The sequence below is a fragment of the Prunus avium genome, chromosome 6 (genome assembly GCF_965620075.1).
Source record: "Prunus avium chromosome 6, drPruAviu1.hap1.1, whole genome shotgun sequence".
Lineage (NCBI taxonomy): Eukaryota > Viridiplantae > Streptophyta > Magnoliopsida > Rosales > Rosaceae > Prunus > Prunus avium.
The window spans coordinates 26,827,848-26,851,999 of NC_142289.1; the positions used below are offsets into that span (position 1 = coordinate 26,827,848).

General features: G+C 35.3%; 3 protein-coding genes and 1 non-coding gene across 4 annotated transcripts; 3 read left to right on the plus strand and 1 right to left on the minus strand.

The window, feature by feature from the left end:
• Positions 1 to 1,955: 1,955 nt before the first annotated feature.
• LOC110765231 (histone H4) lies at positions 1,956 to 2,508 on the plus strand. The gene has a single exon (XM_021968317.2). It carries the CDS (start codon positions 2,035 to 2,037, stop codon positions 2,344 to 2,346), a length of 312 nt encoding a protein of 103 aa, XP_021824009.1. The 5' UTR covers positions 1,956 to 2,034; the 3' UTR covers positions 2,347 to 2,508.
• Positions 2,509 to 10,132: 7,624 nt separating this feature from the next.
• On the plus strand, positions 10,133 to 11,335 carry LOC148293937 (uncharacterized). Its single transcript, XM_088254657.1, has one exon. The coding sequence runs from the start codon at positions 10,133 to 10,135 to the stop codon at positions 11,333 to 11,335; it is 1,203 nt and encodes a 400-aa protein (XP_088110783.1).
• On the minus strand, positions 10,511 to 10,617 carry LOC148293938 (small nucleolar RNA R71). Its single transcript, XR_015836874.1, has one exon. It is a non-coding gene; the product is annotated as a small nucleolar RNA R71 (small nucleolar RNA).
• A 193-nt stretch (positions 11,336 to 11,528) lies between the features above and the next one.
• On the plus strand, positions 11,529 to 12,472 carry LOC148293939 (uncharacterized). Its single transcript, XM_088254658.1, has one exon. It carries the CDS (start codon positions 11,561 to 11,563, stop codon positions 12,470 to 12,472), a length of 912 nt encoding a protein of 303 aa, XP_088110784.1. The 5' UTR covers positions 11,529 to 11,560.
• Positions 12,473 to 24,152: the final 11,680 nt, after the last annotated feature.

Genomic DNA, 24,152 nt, shown 5'->3' on the forward strand with positions numbered 1-24,152 from the left:
CGTGGAAATTTATGCAAAAGTCCTTGTGAGAGGGGGATGGGAATGGGTATTTGTTCTTTGTCAAAATCCAGAATTTAGGGTTTCTGTCAATTGTGAAAAGCAAAATTACTTGCAATATATAATAATTTTGGATTACGTTATAATTATTTTTTATAAACGATAGGATATCTATAAGATGCTTTGCTTTACCAAGTTTTGTTTAGCTATCCACTCATGGTGTGTGGGGTGCCCCAACTAAATGCAACCTCACACTCTAGACCAATCTTGCTCACATAGCTTGTTGACGCCAAAAAGTGGTTCTTTGACTTTGAGGGTCAACTTAGTAATTTTATGCTTTCGGTATCCTTGATGCCTCGGTAGTCTGTGCGATCTGCAATATGAGCAAACGCACGGTAAGACCTAGGGCACCGGTGTGGTACCGGCCGAAGGCTCTCCGATGCTTAAGTAAGTTCGGGAATAGAAAGTTCAACTGACAGATCAATAGGCTTGTATGCCGTAAGTTCTTATTACCTCTATTTTGGGATAGTTGGCCTCCCTTTATAGGTCTTAGGAGGTGTGCATTTTCTTGATAATTTCGATGTGGGACTGTGGACGTCGCTTGGGAGCGTGCCACGTGTCCCAGGAGAGGGCGTTGCCCTAACGGAGATATCGGTAGGTAGAGTGCCGAGGGCGCCTCTGACCAAGCCCAGTTTCCTCCACGTGTCTTGCTCTTATTGGCTGTTTATTCTGAGTGTAAACATAGCTTAACTCCCTCACAAAGTAATCATGTTAATGTCATGTTTAGTTATAAGTTCTTGTTACAAGACTTAGTTATAAGTTCTCACTACAAGGCTCGGCTATAAGATGATTTAAAAAGATCCAAAACACTTACAACAAAGCTACACCACAAATATGATTTGACCAACAAAAAAACTACAATCCCGAGTTTTTTTACAAAGGCTTTTTGGTTCAAATTGAATTGGATTTATAAAAAAAAAAATAAAAAATTACTAACTATCGTACCATACTTGAAGGGTTCATTTGGTGGCTCAACTTGGACAGGTTGAATTTTAGTACAAACAAGTTCTTATGAAATTCATTCCTTTATATGGGACTTGTAGTTCTTATGAAATTCATTCCTTTTATTGAATCATTCCTTGTAAGACATAATATATTGAATTATTGTCCAATTTAATAAGCCAAATTCCAACATACCAATAACTACCATAATATTTAGGACACTGCTTCCCTCCTTCCTTGTAAATAGACATTTTATACTTCCTGCAAATCATAGTTTAACACATATGCAAAAACAATGTTTCAAAAACATAAAAATAGAAGTTTCTACACATATGTCAAATTGTGATTGACAGTAAAATAAGAGCTCTTACTTCTAGAGAAGGAGGCAAATATTTTCTTAATATTTATATGATTGAATTGAAAATAATTTAGTCCAGTCAACCACACTGAAGGTGGCTGAAAGATTTATTGGTACAGTATACTTGTTTTTTTGGGCACAAATTCATTGGTCCATCCTATACAGTATACTGAAAATAAATTTTAAAAAAAATAGTGCAATACCGCATTCAAGGGTGTTTTAGTAATTCACCGATGCGAAAGGCACGTGCTGCGCGCCTGTTTTCCCCAAAATTTTCATGCGAAACAAACTCAAAAATTTCAAACTCAAAATTCGCAGACTCCCTTTGCGCTCTTCGGCTGGCCTTCCAAACTGCGCCAAAAGACCAAACACCTTATTCACCCTCACTAAAAACGCACAATCCGTGTCAAACCAAATTCAACATCTCCGCACCGTAGATTCAAACATAATCAACGCTTCAAAACCAATTACAGAGTTTCACGCGGATCGACTCTCTCAGCAGTCGATAAGCATACACATCCAACGGCTACTATCAACCCCGCTAGACTTTCAAAATTCCAAATCCCCAACTCCCCACAATATAAATACCCAAAATCCCTCCTCTGTTTAACCCGTCAAATCATCTCTAATAACTCATCTTCTTCGAAACTCAAAATTTCCCAAAGTTTTCTGAGAAAATGTCAGGCCGAGGAAAGGGCGGTAAGGGTTTGGGCAAAGGGGGAGCCAAACGACATCGCAAGGTCCTCAGAGATAACATCCAGGGCATCACCAAGCCTGCGATTCGTCGTCTGGCTCGCAGAGGTGGTGTGAAGCGTATCAGTGGTCTGATCTACGAGGAGACCAGAGGCGTCCTCAAGATCTTTCTTGAGAATGTGATTCGTGATGCAGTGACTTACACTGAGCACGCCAGGAGGAAGACTGTGACCGCCATGGATGTGGTGTATGCTTTGAAGAGGCAGGGAAGGACCCTCTATGGTTTTGGGGGTTAGATTGGGAATTTTTCATGCTGTGTATTGTGTATATTAGGTTTAGGGTAGTTTCAGATCTTGGCTTTAGATCTCTTGGCTTATTAGGTATTTTGCGGTTAAAATTAGCGTTGATGTAATTTGTACCCTTATTTTGAAGTAATACACGTTCAATTTGTCAGCGAAGCTCGTGCTTTTGTTATGTGGTGAATTTTTATCCAAGTATCTTGTGGTCTACATGTTTGGTTGCTGAGAAAATTCATGGAACGATGCGAAAATATATTCGTACTCTTTTTCTGGACTTACATTCCTCTATAAGTTAGAAGTTAAAATCTTGCAATAGTGATCTGAAGACGTGAGAAAATCTGGTTCAAACTGTATGCTTTTGGTTAATCTTATTAGTTGAAAACAAATTAGGGTTTATAACTAGGAATTGGGTCTGACTTCATAATGCATGGTGATGGGCATTTGAGGCACCCATTTGGTATTTTGTTGGGATGTGGTGGTTGGTGATGCTTGTGGGGGTACCCAGTTTCTCATCCGAATGCTTATGGGATCTGGTTGGGTTTGACTTGAGGCTCTAAATTCTTTATGGGCTTTGATTGAGTTTGACGGTTATTTCAACTCTGATTTTGATGATTTTTTTACAGTTACACTCCTTGACCCTATATGAATACAATGACTGCATTCGATCGTCAATTTAAAATATTTACACTAGTGGATACCACAAAAGGTAGCTTTTTTTGATGGCGTACAACTTGGCTTCCGATATGTCATATACAAACTTAGCTTTTTTGGCTGTCATACCCGAAAACATGTTGTTGTTTTTTTTCGCAAACAGTAAATATATGCCTTTGCAAGAATACTGAAATCAATAAATATATACTTGATTCCATGGTTTCAATCACAGTGTTGGCAACCTTGTTGGATCAAACTTTCCCAGAGGGCGACGCGAATGCCATTTTGGTTGAAAGAAAATTTGATCTTCACATATGTTTGTAATTTTTATCAGTTGTGAGGAATTTTCTCCAATTCAGCGTTATTGTTAATTTGTCATTTCAGAAATTTATGCATGTTGTTTGCTAGTTCTTTTTATACATCATGCTTAATTCTGAACTAGAAATTATATATATGATATGATTTCTTGACCAACTAGTTGTATATAACTTAAGGTGATTTTAAGTCTAGTAATAAAAATGACACCTATCTTATAAATCTATATATATAAAGCAAAAGACAGAGAATGGTGAATCATTCAAAATACCATAAAATGCCATTGATTAATGCAAACATTAAGAATTGAAATTATTAATTAAATGAGGATAATATGGTAAATTCACACTTTTTTCATATTAAAAAAATTAAAATTAAAAGAAAAATCATACAATGGATCCTATTTTTATGCAACACAACTACCCATTATCTTTTTTAATTCTAAATAAATTTTAAATTTTAAATAAATAATATAAATAAAAAAAAGCATCTTGCAGGCGCGAAAGAGCGTGCAGAGAGACTAGTAATTAGGGGTGGGCATCAATCCGGCCGAACTGATGAAACCGGCCGAACCAAACCGTAATTACTGGTTTGGTTTGGTTTTGACTAAGAAAAAGTCAAACGGTTTGAAAATCAAACCGGACCGTATATGGTTTGGTTTGGTTTGATTTTGAGCTTTTGTAAACCAGCTTAAACCAAACCGGACCGTTTATGTGTATATTTATTTATTTTATTTTATTTTATACGTGTAATACTCTAATTAATTAATAACTATATATGAATATTTGAATTAAGCTATATTAGTTAGTGAAATATGAAGTTTTATGACCTTTTGAGCTTTAGGATGATTTCGTACTCTAGAAGATGATTTATGTAAGAAGTAAGTTGTGAATTTATTAGTTATAATTGGGCTAGTAATGTTGAAAAAATGCAAAAAGAAAGAGAATTGGGCTTAGGCCCAAACCAGCCGAACCAAACCAAACCAAACCAAACCGTTATATTTTAATTAGTTCAGCCGTGGTTTTGACGTGAAACTGATCCAATCCGGACCGTACCCACCCCTACTAGTAATGGATAAAAAGAGATTTGATTACTGGGAGATTTACTATTATACCCAATATAGGAGCCTATATTATTAAAAAAAAAAAACTTTTATGCAAAGTTTTGATATTTCACTGTGATGCCTTTGCACAATGGAGCTCTTGATCACAAACTTTGATATTCCCATTCACCAATTCTCGCTACTAAAAAAAACTTTCAATGGGCATGGATATTGCCATATTGGTGTCCACAAAACGAGTTTATATTGACACGTTTTTGGTGTCCTATATACTAAAAAGCATCCCAATGCAAACCTTTATTTTCTGAACACCAATACCCATGCCCGTTAATCTTTTTGGTGAACACCAATAACTGTGACAATGATATGAATTTGTTTCTGTTCCTATTATATTTCTTATTTATTAAAATGCCACTGCAATATTGTAAGTCTGGCAACGCACCGCGATGTACTTCAAATCTGGTAAAGCAAGAGTTTGGCCATTGCTGGAATTCGTATTCCATACGACAAAGAATATTCAATTGTTATCTACAAGTCTAAATTTGACTTTATTTTATTTATTTATTTTTATACTAGCGCTATTAAGAAAAAAAAAAAAATTCTAGGACCTCAAATATCAAGATAAATGCTCTTAATCACATAAATTACAAGATCCTTGCATCTAAATTTAACTCTTAGTAGGTGAATTCGTGAATAAAATAATTGGGATACAGTTGGAATGACTTGGTATGAGAACAAGTCATTCCCATTTAAGTAATTTACTAACCATATTGAAATCAAAATAATTGGGATAAAGTTGTAAGGTTATTTTTGGAGAACAAGAATTAACAACACTTAGTTTATTTGGTTCTTGATTTTAAAGTTATGTGATTAAGGATTTAAGAATTAACAACACTTAGTTTATTTGGTTCTTGATTTTAAAGTTATGTGATTAAGGATTTAAGGTGGGTCTTACATATATTTCATTCCTTATGTGTCAGTAATCCGGGAAGTCAGGAATTGAAAAACTTCCTTTTCTTCCCATGCTCATTGCTTGTAAGTAAACATCCATGAGTGGTTATCTTCTTTGGAAAGAATTTCCCTTTTCAAACAAAAAAATAAAATAAAGAATCTACCGTATTTAGGAATTAGAAATACAAACAAACAACTCCTCCTTGGTTACCCTTTAAAAGACAACCAACAACGCCAATAACCAGAAACCAGGGGCTTGCTAGATTTTCTTATTAATTCATCATAATCTTCTTTCTGCATTAATTCGTAGCAAGCAAACACACAAACCCTAAATTTAAACTAAACATGAGTATAGCAGTGCAGCAGAATCATGAAGAACCGCCACACGACATTGATAGAGAACAGTTACACCCAAAGGTAAAGGAAGCAGTCAATATTGAAGCAAAATCGGCAGACCAAAAGGTGGTTGTAGTTGTAGTTGACGAGAACACACCTCTGCTTCCACCATCACCTAAGAAAAATCTGAAAAGGGCTGATGATGATGAGGAGGAGGAGGAGGCGGAGGATAGGAACAAGTTCGTGACGTGTATTATCTCCCTGTTTTTACTTGTGACATTATTCTTTTCAGCCACATTATATCAAACACCAAAAGGGTTTTCCTCCTCAGGCATCCAGGTGCACTCGTTTTCGGTTGAGCTCTTCAAAGTCTCTGTTCTCAACTCTCAAGTAACTGCTCTCTGGAACATCAGTTTCTTCTTGACAAACCCTTATAGCATTGTTAGGGTAACTTATCAGGTACTCGACGCCGAGGTCTTTTACAGTGATGAGTTTCTCGGAGGAGCATTGATCAGGCCTTTTGTTCAGCAGCCGGAGGAGACAGAGTTCTTGTCGGTCGCTGTTATTGCCTCCCCCGCAGTTGTTAGCAACAAGATAGCCAGAGCCATTGATGCAGAAAGGAGCCAAACTCGGGCTGTGAATTTCAACGTCAAAATTCATGCAAAGATCCGTGTAGAATGGGGCGGTTGGCGATGGATTTTTGCTTGTGCACCAGGAACGTTTGAGATATGGTTTAACTGTGAAAAGTTGAGGGTTCAATTCTCTTCAAATACGACAGCTGGATCAATATTGGCAGGAGAGACAGCCGAATGCGGCTATGATTCAGAGTATGGGTGATCTTCTTATATGTGAATACTAGAGCGTTTGGTTTATTATGATTGTATTTATGGAAAAGACTTTTCTATCTTGCATAGTTTAATTTTATTTTCACTTTTTTTTTCTTCTAATATATAATGAGTGGTGCTAAATGAACCCTAAAATTAACTGAGTACATCATACTATTAAACTATTTATTGAATTACTAATTTATCATAATATAAAATTACCAAAAAGGATATTTTGAATTATGAAATAAATGTAATTTTAATAAGTACACCCTACTCACCATGTTCAACTCTAATCAACTCTAATTCATTCAAACTCGAATCAGGGAAAGTGATGCAGAGAGAATTCAAATATAAGGAAAATTAAAAGATAAAACTGAGGAAGGCCCATTTAGTGGTTGAAGGAGAAAAAGCCAGACACACTGATCATACAAAGATAGGATTTCCCAGGGGTATCCCAACTTCATTTTCTTCTATGTTTATTGATGGGATTCAAAATTATGACAGCTCATGTTTAGCAAGTTTAAACTTCCTTGGAAATGGGGTCTGCAGATTTTTGTTCCTTCTCTTCTTCCCTCTATAAATTAAATTGGCTTTGCTTCTGCTGAGCCACAAGCTGTTTCTAGGTTCTGCAGATTGTCCTTCTTTGACTGTAAGTTGCTATCTGATATCTTTATTACATTTTGTTTTGATGATGAGTTACTTAAGTTCAGTATGTTGAAAGAATGGGGTTGATTTGTTGTGTTTTTCTCATCATATGATTGATTTACTCATCTGGGTTCTTATTGTTATATACTGATTGTTCTTATTGTTATATACTGATTGCGGTCAGAGATGCTGATAGATACTCAGATGATTTGCTGGTCATTTCTGCTGGACAGCATATAAGATCATTGAGACACAGCATTTGTAAATCATTTTCTGAAGTTTGTAAATCATTTTCTGAAGGTTGTTCATCATCTTCAAAACCTTGTAACCCCGAAACCTGTGAAAGATAAAACATCATTTATTCAATTAAAGAACCACATGGCAATGGCGAATAATAAATCAAAGAGAAAACAAGGGGATTTCTGCTGCCTTTGAATCAAAGCTTCTCAGCCATGATATCCGAATAATTTAGTATGCCAATTGACCTTGATGAATGCTGTTACCAGATTCGAATGGGTTTGCTTCTGTGTGATAGAGTGGATTAGGGTGTATCCGGGGTATTTTTGGTAATTAAATGGGGTGTACTTAGTTAATTTTACATTTTGATTTAAATATTAAGGTGTACTTAGATCATAGGGTGTACTCAGTTAATTTTAGGGTTCGTTTAGCAGCACTCTATATAATATATATCTATATCTATTTATATAAAGCAAAAGGCAGAGAATGGTGAAACATTCAGCTTCACTAATATACCCAAAATGAGTGCTGAAATTATAAAAAAACCCCATATGGAAAACACTTTATAAACACACCCAAAACCCATTTATTAAATAACAAATTAGTGTTGAAGTTCCAATAAATTACAAGCACTGCCACTATCAAGCCCAACAGAAAAAAAAACTCAAAAAGCACCCAAAACAACCCCAACCCAAACTTATAAAAAAGCAAAAGATTTTACCATCTCCAAAACCATAATTTCGTTCCAAAAAAAAAAAACAAAAAAAACGTAACTTCCAGCCTGTGACTTCAATTAACCATCTATGCCAAATGTCCCTTCAATCACCGTCTTCATCAAAGTGTCTTCTTCATCTCTCGAAACCGAAACTCCATAACCACCACCAAGCTTGATCTACTTTAAAAAACAAACACCACACACTAACTTTCACCTACAAAACCAAGACAAAATTTCAGAAAACAATTTCAACAAGAAAACGCTTCAAAGGTAAGACATTTACAAACCAAACCTACACTGTAATTTTGATTAATTGCTATAGAGTTCCAGTCTAGGGTAATAACAGTATTTTAAATTCGAATCAAGGACAAAATATTGAAACTATATTGGATTTCATTATTGCACTAACTGCTTACTATCATTATTTTAGTCGCTAGTTGATAAGTGCATTATTTACTATATTTTTATATCTCTTTTATTTGGTTTTTGTAGGGAAAGTTAATTTAAAATAGCATTATTACCTTACTTTCCTTATTTTCAGCTATTCTGCACTCTTGGAAGGATTTCGACTGAAAATCGACTTTTCAAATGAATTTTAGCGCAAGGCCAATTGGAGAAGAAAGCTAAGACATTGAAGATCATTGTATCAAAGTTTCATAATTTTCTACCAAGCCAAATGCTCCAGACTTGCAAGTCAAGACAGCCTAAGTTGAAATTCCGTCAAAACTGCACTGCTGTGGAAGATTGAAGATTTGAAGACCTTTCCGATTTTTCCTAGTGGCGTGTAATATATGCCTGGAAAGCTTAGACATAAAGCTACGTTTCTCATATTTTTCCAGAATTTTCTAGGAAGTGGAATGACCCCAAAGTGTACGTGCAAGTTGGCTGACGTGTTTCCAAGTCAAAGAAGGATTCTTTCCTAATTTGTTTCCTTAATTGTTTGGGATTTTGTTTTGCTTTAGGAGAGTTTTTCCAGACCTTTTAAGAGAAGGGTTTAGTTGTTTTACACTATATAAGATCACCCTAAGGATCTCTTCAGATCATCCTCCCATATACCATATTTTTCCACCAACATTCATACACCCAGAGAAACATCAGAGAGAGCCAAGGATTTGCTGCTGCACTACTTGAGGAGCTTTCGAAGGTGTTCCTGTGGAGACTCGGAAGATCAAGTCCATCTGCCAAATCGGTTTTATGACAACAATTCTCTTGTTTATCTTTTCTTTTGTCATGAACTAATTATCCTTGCTAGGGCTACGATGTAGCCTAACCATGAATACTTAATTTTTATAGTTATATTAATTTCTTATTACTATTCCATGTTGAGTATTTGTTACTGTTCTTAATGCTTTGAATATCTGGCCAATATTTAATTGATTTGATGATCCAAGCGGAGACCGAGAGGAGATGTTTGGTGTTTGCTTCTTGTAACAAATACCATGTCTTGAATGAGTGCCCGAGAGGGACTAACATGACTCATGCAGTTTTCTTGCAGGTTCTCATAGAACTTAATGGGTTCTTGATTTCCTAAATCCGTTGCTCGAGAGAGAATGGGTTGTTAATTAAGAATACTTTTGGTTGAGCCCGAGAGGGGATATCGAATGAATTAGGAGAAATCAACTGTCAATATGGATAGTAATTAGGGTTAATTGGCTATAAGAATTAAGTGGAATTGGTTATGGTGAAATCGGATGCTCTAGTGTCTCATCATCTTAATTTTCTATCATTAATTAAATTGCTATTTTTCATAATTGTTTTAGGTTACTTAAATCAATCAATCTTCTTAATCAATTGTTCAGATAAACTTTTGAATTAATCATAATTGGTAATTAATAGGAAATTACAGTCTTCGTGGGAACGATACTCTACTTATTTCTATATTACTTGTGCGAATTGTGCGCTTGCAATAATTTCACAACAAGTTTTTGGCGCCGTTGCCGGGGATTGTTTTATTTTCTATTAATATCAATATATTTTAATTCGGAGTTTAATTTGAATTTTTCTTTTTATTTTCAGGTACATTGGATTTTTCCGACACCCCCATTTATGGCGGATGAAGCTGAAAGAGCAGTGAGGGAATTTGGCCCCCCAGTGGCAACTCCCTCAGCGATCCGACGTCCTTCTATTGCAGCCAACAATTTTGAGATCAAGCCAGCCATGATCACCATGCTACAGAATTCATCCGTATTTTGTGGTCTGCCGAATGAAGATCCAAATATACATCTTGCGATATTTTTGGAGATTTGTGACACATCCAAGTTCAATGGGGTATCTGACGATGCGATTCGTTTAAGGCTATTCCCCTTTTCCTTGAAGGATAAAGCCAAGCTTTGGTTACTGTCACAGCCACAAGACTCCATCCGTACTTGGGATGATTTATCCAAGAAATTCCTTGCTAAATTTTTCCCACCAGCCAAAACTGCAAAATTCCGACAAGATATTATGTCATTCGCTCAGTATGATAAGGAGCCTTTATATGAAGCTTGGGAACGATTCAAAGATTTGTTGCGCAAGTGCCCTCACCATGAGCTACCAACCTGGATTCAAGTTCAAACTTTCTACAATGGGTTGAGTCAAACAAGCAGGACACTAGTTGATGCAGCTGCTGGAGGGGCTTTAATGGCAAAAACGGCTACTGAAGCATTTGAATTATTGGAGACCATGGCATCCAACAACTACCAATGGCCGAGTGAGAGAATGAATCCAAAGCCAGCTGGGGTCTTGGAAGTCGATGCTATAGCTTTGCTAGCAACACAAATTTCTAACCTTACTAAAAAAGTTGATTCTTTGAGTGTTAATGCTATAAACACTAATACTAATTTTGGTTGTGATTTTTGTGCAGGTCCTCATCCAAGTTCAGATTGCACCACAGGGAACCCATTCACGTCTGTTGAGCAAGTCAATCAGGTTGGAGAATTTAATCGACAAATAAATAATCCTTATTCCAATACATACAACCCCGGTTGGCGAAACCATCCAAATTTTTCATGGAGCAATACTCAGAATGTGCAGAGACCACCACCTGGCTTTCCGGCTCAAGAGAAGAAAATAAATTTGGAAGATGCACTTACTCAGTTGACTATGTCTACCACCAAATTTATGACTGAAACAAAAACCCAATTTCAAAATCAGAGCGCTTCTATTCGGAATTTGGAGGTGCAAGTAGGCCAACTAGCTAATGTATTGAGTGGAAGAAATCAAGGAGTATGGCCAAGCCAATCCGAAATTAATCCGAAAAATCAAGAATAAGTAATGGCAATCACACTTCGGGAAGGGAAGCAAGTGAACACAGCGGTCATCTTGGAAAAAGAAAAATTAGAAAAAGAGGAAGAAGCTGAGAAATCTCAAGAAGAAGAAAATTATGCTGCTATGCCGTCCCCTTCTCCTCCATTGAAGCCATATGTCCCACCGATCCCTTTTCCGCAGAGGCTGAAGAAAAATAAAATTGATGGGCAATCTTCTGATTTCTTAGAAATGTTCAAAAAGGTGCAAATCAACATTCCATTCGCTGCAGCTTTGGAACAAATGCCAAGTTATGCAACATTCATGAAAGACATCCTTTCCAAGAAAAGGAAATTTGGTGATCATGAGAAAATCCAACTGACAGAAGAGTGCAGTGCCATCCTACAACGGAAGCTTCCACCAAAGAAAAAAGATAGAGGGAGTTTTAAAATTCCATGTACTATTGGAAATAATTTCTTTGAAAAAGCTTTATGTGATTTGGGTTCTAGCATTAATTTACTACCTTTATCTGTTGCTAAAAAGATTGGTATTGGTGAAATTAAACCCACCACTGTTTCTTTGCAGATGGCGGACAGGTCAATCACATACCCAGACGGAATTATTGAAGATGTTTTAGTAAAGGTTGATACACTCATATTCCCAGCAGATTTTTTGGTTTTGGATATGGAAGAAGATTCTGACACACAATTAATTTTGGGCCGTCCATTCCTGATTACTGGACGGACTCTGATTGACATGGAAGAAGGTTTAATAACTGTGAGAGTTGGGAATGAAAAAGCGACATTCAAAGTTTTTGAACCAATAACATTTCACGGAAAAGCAGAGGAAAATGAGACTCCAAGCCATCCATTGGTACATGCCTCCACCTCTAAAGCTGACAAACCAAGAGTTGCCAAACCTGCCTTGTACTTGGATGAACCAAAACCATATGACCCAGGAAGGAATGAGTTAGAGGAACTTCAAAATAAATCTTATGAAAGTGCAAGAATTTACAAGGAGCATACAAAGAAGTGGCATGACAAGCATATCAAGAATGATCGTGACGATACAACCTTCAAAGTCAAAGGCCATCGATTGAAACCACATATGGCAGCTGCATTTCTTAAGGATGAGACCAACGTCCTCCTCAATAATCCCAAATAACGCATCTGAAAGTCGGGCTATTGACTTTAAACTAAGCGCTTGTTGGGAGGCAACCCAACTAGGTACCTTCGTTCCTTATCTTTTTAATTTTTCGTTTGTGTGCTTCTCGCGTTCATTACTTTTACTATTCTCTGTCCTTACTTTTATTTTCATTTTAAACATTGAGGACAATGTTTGGTTTAGGTTTGAGGTGGGTAACATTCGTTTTATTTTAATTTTTTTTCGTTTTTAGTCTTTTTCGAGTCATGCAAAACATTGGTGTTTATGTTTCGATAATACTGTTTTAATCTGTAATGGATTTGAAGATTTGGCCCGCGTTGTCTTCTTCAGTTTTTTGTGCTGAATCCAGCCATATAAGGGCCGTAATTTTCTGACTTTTCGTTTGCAAGTTATAGCTATTTTTCTGAACAGGGGTCTGGATCTGGAATTTTTCTGCGATTCAGTACTGACTTCTGTTTTCAACATCAGTTTTCATGAAGTTCTACTCTGTTTTCTGGTATTTTTTTTCTAAAGAGAAGTTGTGCGTTTGTTTGTCTATTTTCTGAGCATATAAGGCTTGTCAAAATCTGTGCAATACTTTAAGGGATAATTGTTGAAAACTGATCTAAGGTCGAAATTGAAAAGAAGCAGTTTTTGTGAAATATAAATTCTAGTTAAAGTTATCACTTTTCCTTGCTAATAGAGATGTATATGTCATGTTTTGATCATGAATGCTTTACTAACGTGTTGCCATGAAGGGTTATTGCATTATAATCTTTGCACTTCACAATACCATACTCGTAATGTTTTGGTGGACAAGGTTGCTATGCTTGAATGACTATGGAATATTAGTAGAGACTACCTTTGTGAGATAATTGAGCCAAAAGCCATTCTTTGAGAGGGGTTTTATTGTTTCTACTCTTAAACACTCTTCGATTTTGTTCTTAATTAGTTTGCTCTCATTAGGTTTGTATTGGATACTAAAGAATTCTCTTATTTTTGTAGGTACGTCGCTTCCAAGTTGGATGGACCATGAGATATGATGTTAGGCTATGCATGTTTTCACCCTCTAAAAGACCTTTCATCCTACCCTTTTGTGTGCGTCATTAGCCCCTTTGTAACCAAACACTTAGCCTTTCTTTCACCACCCTTATTATCTATGACCTATACAACCCGTTTCTAAGCCATACCTTATAGCTTAGGATGTGCCAAAGTGATGAAAATAAGAAGGTTGAGCTCTACACCAAAGAATTGGCGTGTACCGAGGTGTTTGTGCAAAATTGCAAGAAGAAGAAAAAAAAAATATAAGAAAAGATGAAAGAAAAAAAAAAAATTATTTTGCAATTCAAAAGAGTAAAAGTTCAAAATCACTCCAAATGGAGTAGGAAATATGCACAATTCCTGGACGCTGAATACTACAAAAAGTCAAAAGGAGCTGACCATGTATGTGATCGTGAATAATGCTTTGGTATGTCCTAAGTTTTTGTTATTCCTTTCCTTTCTTTCATACCCCAAGCCTAGCCTTTCATTACAACCTGAGTAGAAGACCTAACTGATCTTTTGGGAAATCTTGCTTGGAGGTGAGGTATGTACTCTAGTTCTTAATATTTGATTCTTTTCATGAGACATTATTTTCAGAAATTTCCATTCTTCAAGCTAAGCATATGTGTTAATATTTGATTTCCATTACATAACTTCATACACATATGTGACATTTGAGTGTAAGCCTAGGATTCCGAGAGAAAAAATAGAGTGATATCCGGTGAGGGATAGAGTCAAGGCGAAATAATTCCATGGCATTCGAGTGTGGTTATCTTTAAGCTTGGAAGTTATGACTTTTGGTATTACACGTTACACCATGATGCAATTATACTCAAAGTGGCATAGCTTTAGTGATGCAAATGTGATTGGCATGCATTGGTTTTTATTAGCTTGTTTAAAGTGGTGCCTTTAACGACTTTGTTTTGCAGTTAAACGTTTGTGGGTATCGTAACTGGTAAACCCTCAGGGGACACAACTCCTCCTACTAGGGACACCTAGAGGTTTAACGGCTTGTGGCACATGCTAAGTGCCATCGAGTTTACCTGCGAAAGTGGTTTAGTTAGTTTTTCGTTTTGTTTTTTTGTGTTTGTTTCTAATTTTGCTCGAGGACTAGCAAAAGATAGGTTTGAGGTAGTTTGATAAGTGCAATATTTACTATATTTTTATATCTCTTTTATTTGGTTTTTGTAGGGAAAGTTAATTTAAAATAGCATTATTACCTTACTTTCCTTATTTTCAGCTATTCTGCACTCTTGGAAGGATTTCGACTGAAAATCGACTTTTCAAATGAATTTTAGCGCAAGGCCAATTGGAGAAGAAAGCTAAGACATTGAAGATCATTGTATCAAAGTTTCATAATTTTCTACCAAGCCAAATGCTCCAGACTTGCAAGTCAAGACAGCCTAAGTTGAAATTCCGTCAAAACTGCACTGCTGTGGAAGATTGAAGATTTGAAGACCTTTCCGATTTTTCCTAGTGGCGTGTAATATATGCCTGGAAAGCTTAGACATAAAGCTACGTTTCTCATATTTTTCCAGAATTTTCTAGGAAGTGGAATGACCCCAAAGTGTACGTGCAAGTTGGCTGACGTGTTTCCAAGTCAAAGAAGGATTCTTTCCTAATTTGTTTCCTTAATTGTTTGGGATTTTGTTTTGCTTTAGGAGAGTTTTTCCAGACCTTTTAAGAGAAGGGTTTAGTTGTTTTACACTATATAAGATCACCCTAAGGATCTCTTCAGATCATCCTCCCATATACCATATTTTTCCACCAACATTCATACACCCAGAGAAACATCAGAGAGAGCCAAGGATTTGCTGCTGCACTACTTGAGGAGCTTTCGAAGGTGTTCCTGTGGAGACTCGGAAGATCAAGTCCATCTGCCAAATCGGTTTTATGACAACAATTCTCTTGTTTATCTTTTCTTTTGTCATGAACTAATTATCCTTGCTAGGGCTACGATGTAGCCTAACCATGAATACTTAATTTTTATAGTTATATTAATTTCTTATTACTATTCCATGTTGAGTATTTGTTACTGTTCTTAATGCTTTGAATATCTGGCCAATATTTAATTGATTTGATGATCCAAGCGGAGACCGAGAGGAGATGTTTGGTGTTTGCTTCTTGTAACAAATACCATGTCTTGAATGAGTGCCCGAGAGGGACTAACATGACTCATGCAGTTTTCTTGCAGGTTCTCATAGAACTTAATGGGTTCTTGATTTCCTAAATCCGTTGCTCGAGAGAGAATGGGTTGTTAATTAAGAATACTTTTGGTTGAGCCCGAGAGGGGATATCGAATGAATTAGGAGAAACCAACTGTCAATATGGATAGTAATTAGGGTTAATTGGCTATAAGAATTAAGTGGAATTGGTTATGGTGAAATCGGATGCTCTAGTGTCTCATCATCTTAATTTTCTATCATTAATTAAATTGCTATTTTTCATAATTGTTTTAGGTTACTTAAATCAATCAATCTTCTTAATCAATTGTTCAGATAAACTTTTGAATTAATCATAATTGGTAATTAATAGGAAATTACAGTCTTCGTGGGAACGATACTCTACTTATTTCTATATTACTTGTGCGAATTGTGCGCTTGCAATAATTTCACAACACTAGTTTACTGAAATTTCTGATTAATGGCTGTAAAGTTCCAATATAGGGTAATAACATTGCTTGTTTCCTCTTAAATCCTTTTTTTGATGCATGTATACCACTGTAAAGTTCTAGTATAGGGTATTAATACTGCTTGTTTCCTCTGAAATCCTATTTGTAATGCATGTCTACCACTGTATAGTTCCAGTATGTGGTAATAACATTGGTAGACGTGCATTAGAAATAGGATTTCATAGCAAACAAGCTGTGTTATTACCCTATATTGGAACTTTACAGTGGTAGACGTGCATTACAAATTCGATTTCATAGCAAACAAGTAGTGTTATTACCCTAGACTGGAACTTTACAGTGGTAGATGTGCATTAGAAATAGGATTTCATAGCAAACAAGTAGTGTTATTACCCTAGACTGGAACTTAACAGTGGTAGACGTGCATTACAAATACGATTTCATAGCAAACAAGCAGTGTTATTACTCTATACTGGAACTTTACAGTGGTAGAAATGCATTAGAAATAGGATTTCATAGCAAACAAGCAGTGTTATTACCCTATACTGGAACTTTACAGTGGTAGACGTGCGATTTCTTAGCAAATAAGCAGTGTTATTACCCTAGACTAGAACTTAACAGTGGTAGACGTGCATTAGAAATAGGATTTCATAGCAATCAAGCAGTGTTATTACCCTATACTGGAACTTTACAGTGGTAGACATGCATAAGAAATAGGATTTCATAGCAAACAAGCAGTGTTATTACCCTATACTGGAACTTTACAGTGGTAGACATGCATTAGAAATAGGATTTCATAGCAAACAAGCAGTGTTATTACCCTATACTGGAACTTTACAGTGATAAACAGAAAAAACACGAATATACTCAAATTCAACTGAAAAAACATACATCAATTAATATGAAAACCAAATCGAATATCACAAATTTCTAACCACATCTCAAACAGCAAATCCACAACCAAACAGAATCTGAAATCAATCCAAATTATAAACAAAAAGAAATTAAAATCACAATTTAAAACTCAAATGAATATCTAAGTACAAATTAGAACGAAATCAGAAAATCCAATAAATTACCTCCAATTCAGCAATAACAAAAATAAACAGATAAAATCAAGAAGAATAGTATCTGCATGTCAAATTTAAACTCCAAGACTGAAAAAATTAAAAACGAAAACCTAATCAGCAACTTAATTAATCAAACATGAAATCACCATACAAACTAAGTCGTTGAATTTAAAATGTTCATAAGCCAAACACAAACAAAAAACACAACGATTCATACAATAAACACTAGAAAATACTGAAATGAGAAATCATCATAAGAATAAACTGTGAAAATACGTACATCAGATGCGTTGATCTCATGGATCAGGATCCGAGTTCACCTCCTGAGTTGTGAAACGACGTTGCCGAGGTCGGCGTATCCAGCTCTTCAAAAAAGAGCTTCTTCAATGGCGACCGTAGAGAGGAAGACGAAGCGGCAGCACCTCTGACTCTGGAAGTATCGTCGTAGTCGGCATCGGCGAATAGGAGATCTTGGTTGAAAATCGGGAACATTGGACAGATCTAGCCATTTTGGAATATATCGTCGGTGGAAATTAGCGATCCGTCGGGATTGGTGCAGGTGAACGAGAAATCGTCTTCATGTTCGTTCTTCTCGCAATCACCACCGGTGTCGGCGTTCTGAAAGCCTTCGTTCGGCAATTGACACCTCAAATCTACAGAGTAGCCACAGAACTCTGCGAGCTTAACCATTAGCTCTGTTCATATCGAAAAAATGAAAATTAGCACCAAATTCAAAGAAGAAACTGAAATCGAGTCAAAATTCAAGTAAATTAAGCAAAAATGAAAAGGAAAACAATGAATTGAAGCAGATGGAACAAACCTGCAAAAGAAATGGAGGCATCGGCGGCGAGAACACGTGTGAGGCCACCGACGTAACAGAGATTGTCGTCAGTCTTGTGTTGGTCCATGGCTCTGAGACTGTTTGGTTTACTTTGAAGGCAGAGAGAGGGAAGAAGGGAGAGAACAGAGGAGAGATGTGGGTTTGAAGGAGGAGAGGAAAGGGGCTTAAGTCTTCAGACCTCAGGGAGTGGTTTTGTTGAATTTTAATGTTCTCTGCATTCTATAGATTCTAAACGAGATCCAAAACTAATTTAATGCTAAAAAGGGTAATAAAGGTATTTGATCTTATTAATTAAATTAAAATATATACAATTGTTGATTTTTGGGTTTATTTTGGGTGTGTTTATATATAATGAATGGTATAGGGTATATTTATAGTTTTATGTCTAGGAATGGGTATTTCACTAAATTTCTAATGCCCATGGTTAATGCAAATATTAAGAATTGAAATTATTAATTAAATGAGGATAATATGGTAAATTCACACTTTTTCATATTTAAAAAAATTAAAATTAAAAGAAAAATCAGATAATGGATCCTATTTTTATGGAACACAACTACCCATAATCTTTTTTAATTCTAAAATAAATTTAAATTTTTTTAAAAAAAGCCTCTCGCAGGCGCTGAAACGCGTGCGGAGAGTCTAGTCTTTAATAAATTACCAATATCTTTACTACAAACACATAAAGTAAGTGATCATCGTGTTAACATATAGATTATTTTGAAAAATTATTTTACTAAAGTGTGATTATTTTCATGAAATCGCATATAGGAAACAAAAAATAAAAGGTAAATATATAATAGAGTGCCGACTTTAATCAACAACACTTGAAACCTCCTAATAGGAAAGGAAAATTTGGAATAAAAATGGTAAAGGAACCTAAGGTATATATACCTCTCGTGACAATCAAAATCAATTTCAGAGATTTTTTATTACGAGCTTCTCGCTGCCAAGGGCAGTAAGACAAATAACTCCAAGTAATATTGTTTAGTTCCTTCGGACTGTCGGTTATGTTATATCTTAAAAGACATAATCGAAGAGATGATCAACATCGGAGACTTGGAGTTAAACTCGTCTTTGTTGCAACAAACGTCTCAACAAATATGAACGAGAAGCTCATTCATTACCAGAAAGTGTGATAATTGTACGTAGGTCATGGAAACAATGAAGTTACTATTGTACATGCATATCCAGACATGCCATAGTCGAGAAATTATCAAATTCTTACTTGTTATGAATTCATGACTGCACCAAGTGTAGAGGTATGGTCATCCACGAGGTTTCATTACATTGACGCCACAATTTCTGATCGTAATCGAACTTGGTTGAAAGCCTCGTCTTCTCAAAATTCTAATGTACTTTTTCACGGAAATAACATATTTCTTTTTTAAGGTAAATATGTGAATGAAAGATGTTTTGAGGAGATTAAAAGGGCTTGAAATTAAACTATGTTTGTGTCTCAATTTCTTCTAAATAAGAAGTCGTGCGCCTGAAGCTTCCACTACTAGAAAATTGAGCAATACAGACCCTGTTTTTAGAGACTAGTGGACAAAGAGTCCCTAAAAAAAATGCTATTTGGAACGAAATATTATATCTCTGTCTTTAGAAACATCAAGAGATATAAAACCGTCCCTATTGTAATTACTACGTACCCGTATTTTAAAGGAAAGTACTACATCCATATCGCCGTATATTAGGAAAAACAAAGTACATAATATGCCATTAGGCGCTGATATAAGAAACAATGCCAAAATCCCTCTATAATGATGCCACAATATGCAGGGCCGTACCTGAGATTTTGAGGGCCCTGTGCGAAACTTAAATTGGGGCCTCACATAATCTAATACAAAAATATTATAAATAAAAATTTAACATAACTTAATGTCATAAACATTTTTTTTTATAACTAAAAGTCACCATCAATAAACATGTCATGACAATCCGAAATCAAATTCATAAAAATTTAAATGTTTCCATTTGATAAAGTTAAATATTAGTATGTTTGGTACAAAAATAAGCTCCTTGTGCCCCTACAAAGTCCCTTGTTGCCTCCAATAAGCAATCTATGTTTAATAGGAAAAAAAAAATTGGCAATCACAAATTAAAGAGTAGTTGCACACAAATGTCATTAACAAAGAAAATTTCCAAACCCCTATATAACCTGGAAGAAAACCCCAGCAAGAAATAGATAAATAATTCTAAAACTATATCATATAACCAATCACCAACATGATAATAATTTAATAAAATAAGTCATGTAATATATAGAATAGATTGAAATTTTAGATATATACTTGAATTTGAATTGAGATTTGAAGCTAACTATTTGATTTTGATGGTCTTTATGAATTTAGGAATTAGGGTTTTCTTTTTTTGGTGTTGAAATTCTTGAAATTGAAAGAATAATAAAAATTGTCTCACGATTGAAAAAATAACCAAAGAGAGATTGATGAATGATGATGATTACGTACTAGAGAATCAGAAGAAACTATGAAGTTTTTGTTTTTGTTTTTAAATGAAGAGAGTACTTTTCTTGGAGGAGAAAACTTTTTTTTTAATTTTTAAAAGAATGATAAGGGGGGAGTAGAAAGTTTCTTTTTTTAAGGCTTTCTGTTTTTATTTATTTATAATTATGTAAAGTTTGTTGTTATAAAACAAAAATAGTATATAAAAAAAGGCAAATAGATGGAGAATCGAAGTCAGGCGCTTTTGTTAAGTGAATACGCGCTGCAGCCAACTCCACTATACGCACTCTTGTGCAAATGTTTAGCACGCTGTAATATATATACAATTTATATAATATTAATATATATATATATAATATAAACAATTTTTTTTTCGGGGGCCCTCAAGAATTCGGGGCCCTGTGCGGTGGCACCACTTGCGCCACCCCAGGGCCGCCCCTGACAATATGAGTCACAGGCTTTTAGTCCCTCAATGTATTAGAGACTGTCTTCAGTCCTTAATGATGTTAGTCCTTCAAACACTGGGAAGGCCTTGTCTTTTGGATTGTAATTAGAGATCAACTCGAAAAATTTGGAAGAGGAACTACCTAGCTTGCAGTCCATCAATCCCACATGTCAGCAGCAAAGAGCAAGGCCTATAGAAGTTGAAAGAAAATTAATTGATGAGTTGCTGAAAGAGGAAGACAAAAATACAAGCTTTGAGCGGGTTGCCCATAGTCTTTTAAATTGTGAGTTGGAACTATTCAATTAACTGGCTTGGCGGTCAATCTTGCATGACAGGATTCTTGGGGCCTGTTTGGTTGACGGATTGAACTTCCTAAGAATGAACTTCCCAAGTCTAATCTCACGACGATAAGAAATGAGGATTATGAAATGCTATTTTCTCTCATTTCCATGTTTTGGTTTGTGCAGTATTAGGAATGAGAAGTTCAGTTTCCAACAATACCCTTGATTTTTTCTTTTTGGAGAAACTTGATTTTTTTTATTATTAAAAGTTATTAATATGAAGAGTTTTTTAAGGGTCAAAAGTGGTATTTAGATATTATAACAAGGATAAGTTAGTAAAAAAAACTGCATTAGATGCTTTCCTAAGTAGGGGGAAAAAGTTTCACAAGGTGAGCCAATGGTATGAAATTCCCCACTACATGAGAAGTTCATACCCATGAGTTAGGTATTGCATTCCCAAGCATGCATTTACCAAACATGAGAATGAAGTAGCTCATTAATTGGTAATTAATACACTTTTTCAGTAATAATTGTGCTTTTGGGTCGAGCAAAGAGTTTCAGTTGACGCACATCATATTATAATTTAATGATCTAAATTGTCTAACTTTTAATTATTCTCTCAAACATCATTTGTGAAAAAAAAACTAAAATATAAAACCATTCTCGATTAAAGCCCCCAATGGAAAATGACATTGACTTGTAGTCTCAGGTTCGAACCCCTATGACACAAGTGTCTAAGAAAGCCCCCTCCCTCTTCTAATTTAGACTGTCGCTTGTATATATAAAACCTCAATTGAATTATTGTTATTTTAAACAAATATTGGTCGATTTTATTGACTACAACTAGATGTTTTAATGAAAATAATCACTGTTAAATTTGTTGTGAGAGAAATCAGCTGTGAAATAAAGCAGTTTGGCGTTTGGTAAACTTTTTGTTAGAAGTGTTGTTGGTACAATAATCAGTTTCTCAATGTTTGGTAACTTTTTGTGTAAAAGTGTTGTGAGTTGTGTATAATGACAAAAAAGGGTATTATGTTCAAATGACTTTTGTATTCAAGTGTTTTGTAAAAAGAAAAGTAATTTCATTTTCATTTTCACTTAAATATATTTCTTAAACATTGCATCTAATAATTATTTTAATTATTAAATAAATAAAGTATCATGTTGAAATTGTTAAATCATTGCTATCAAGAACAAATAGTACATAAAATTGAAGTACAAAAATTTAATCTCTTATTAATAATGTTAGAAATGCAAGGCTTCATAAACTCAATACATATATAATGTTTCATTTGTACTTACAAAATACTAATGCTTGGACCTAATGGTAACTAACAGAAGTAAACTAATTTGCCAATTCTCCTCAAAAACCATTAATTAAAATCCATTAGCTGACCAACACACACTTTGAGATTCAAAGTTTGCCCTCTTGGTTTGAGCCTGACCAATTATAAGCTTTATTTGCACACATGAACATATTGATTAGAAAGAAGACAACATACTGCATTAGTTATGTACTTCAGAAATTCACAAACATTATTTTTGGTATGATCCATCATCTCTAAACTCAATCCACCATGACACTAATCTAGCCAACTCCTCCAAACAAAAGCCTCGAATTTCTAGTCAAGATCACACAAATCCTGCTTTAACATGCCAATCATTCAAATTCAAATACAACACACAAAATTGGAATTGGAAAATGTGGACATAAATCTAGCAAGATCAACTAACACTACACTTGGTAAGGAATTTCTAATGAAGATCACTGTTGGAATTTAGGAGGTGTGACGGTTGTTGCTCTAATAACACTTGTTGGTTTATGTGGTGAAGGGGTTTATGACAAAAGACAATAGTTAAAATAAAGTGATTTTATTAGATTGGAGGAGAATAGTACATGATTAGGTGTAGGCTAATTGGCCTTCTTGGCTTATTGGCTATTTGGCCACCACACTTGGTTTAGATTAGTTTTGGGCTATTTGGCCCTTACGCTTTGATTGTGAGCTTATTGGCTCCTCAACATAGTTTAATTTGGGTAGCTCTTGACTCCCTAATGGTTTGGGAGTTCTCTTGTTAGACTCCACTTTATTTGAGTACAACCATGCCTATTTATAGGCTTTGATTGCCGACATACACAGCCACCGATTTGGGCTGTTTCATTTCTTAGCCACATGTTTGTATGCTCTAGAGATTTCTTCCACCGACTTGATCTCTTTACTCCACAAGTGTGGCTTTCTAGAATAATCTTCATAGTTGCATGTAATTGTTGGTTGTTCTGGAACTTTCTTCAAACTTAGTTGTGTTAGCCGACATTCCTTTTCTTCAAGCTTGTAGATTTTTCTACAAATATGCATTAATTTCAACAATCACAAATCATGCGCTGTCATGCCAATCATCCATATTTGAATGCATTGCATTGAAAATTGAAACTGGACCAAAATCTAGCAAGCTCAACTATTGGAGTAAAAAAGGGAAGGTGAGATGAGAATACTTGCTCATACCTAAACTGTTATTACTATTGTTACAGCTGTGCTAAATAAAGAAGCAACTGCTATAGCATATTATCAGTAACCAAAAACTTAATTGTTTGCTTTCTCAATAAACAAACACCAAATACAAGCACAAATTTATCAAAATCCAATCCCCTGTATAGGCTAAGCAGAAATAAAACAATATAAAGAAACAAATAGCTACACAAACCTCAAAATGCTACACAAAGCAAATGTTTGAATTCAAACATAAAAATACATGCAGAGACATCAAACCCACAAATTTCAACACAGACCAAGTTAACTTATAGTCATAGTGGCTGTTGATAGCTAGCTAGCTGAAGGTCGTCTTTGCTGCTCAGCATGACTGTTCTTGATGTACCTAATATTGAAGAAAGAAATTGACAAGAAAAATAAACCTAATATTGAAGCTTTAATCG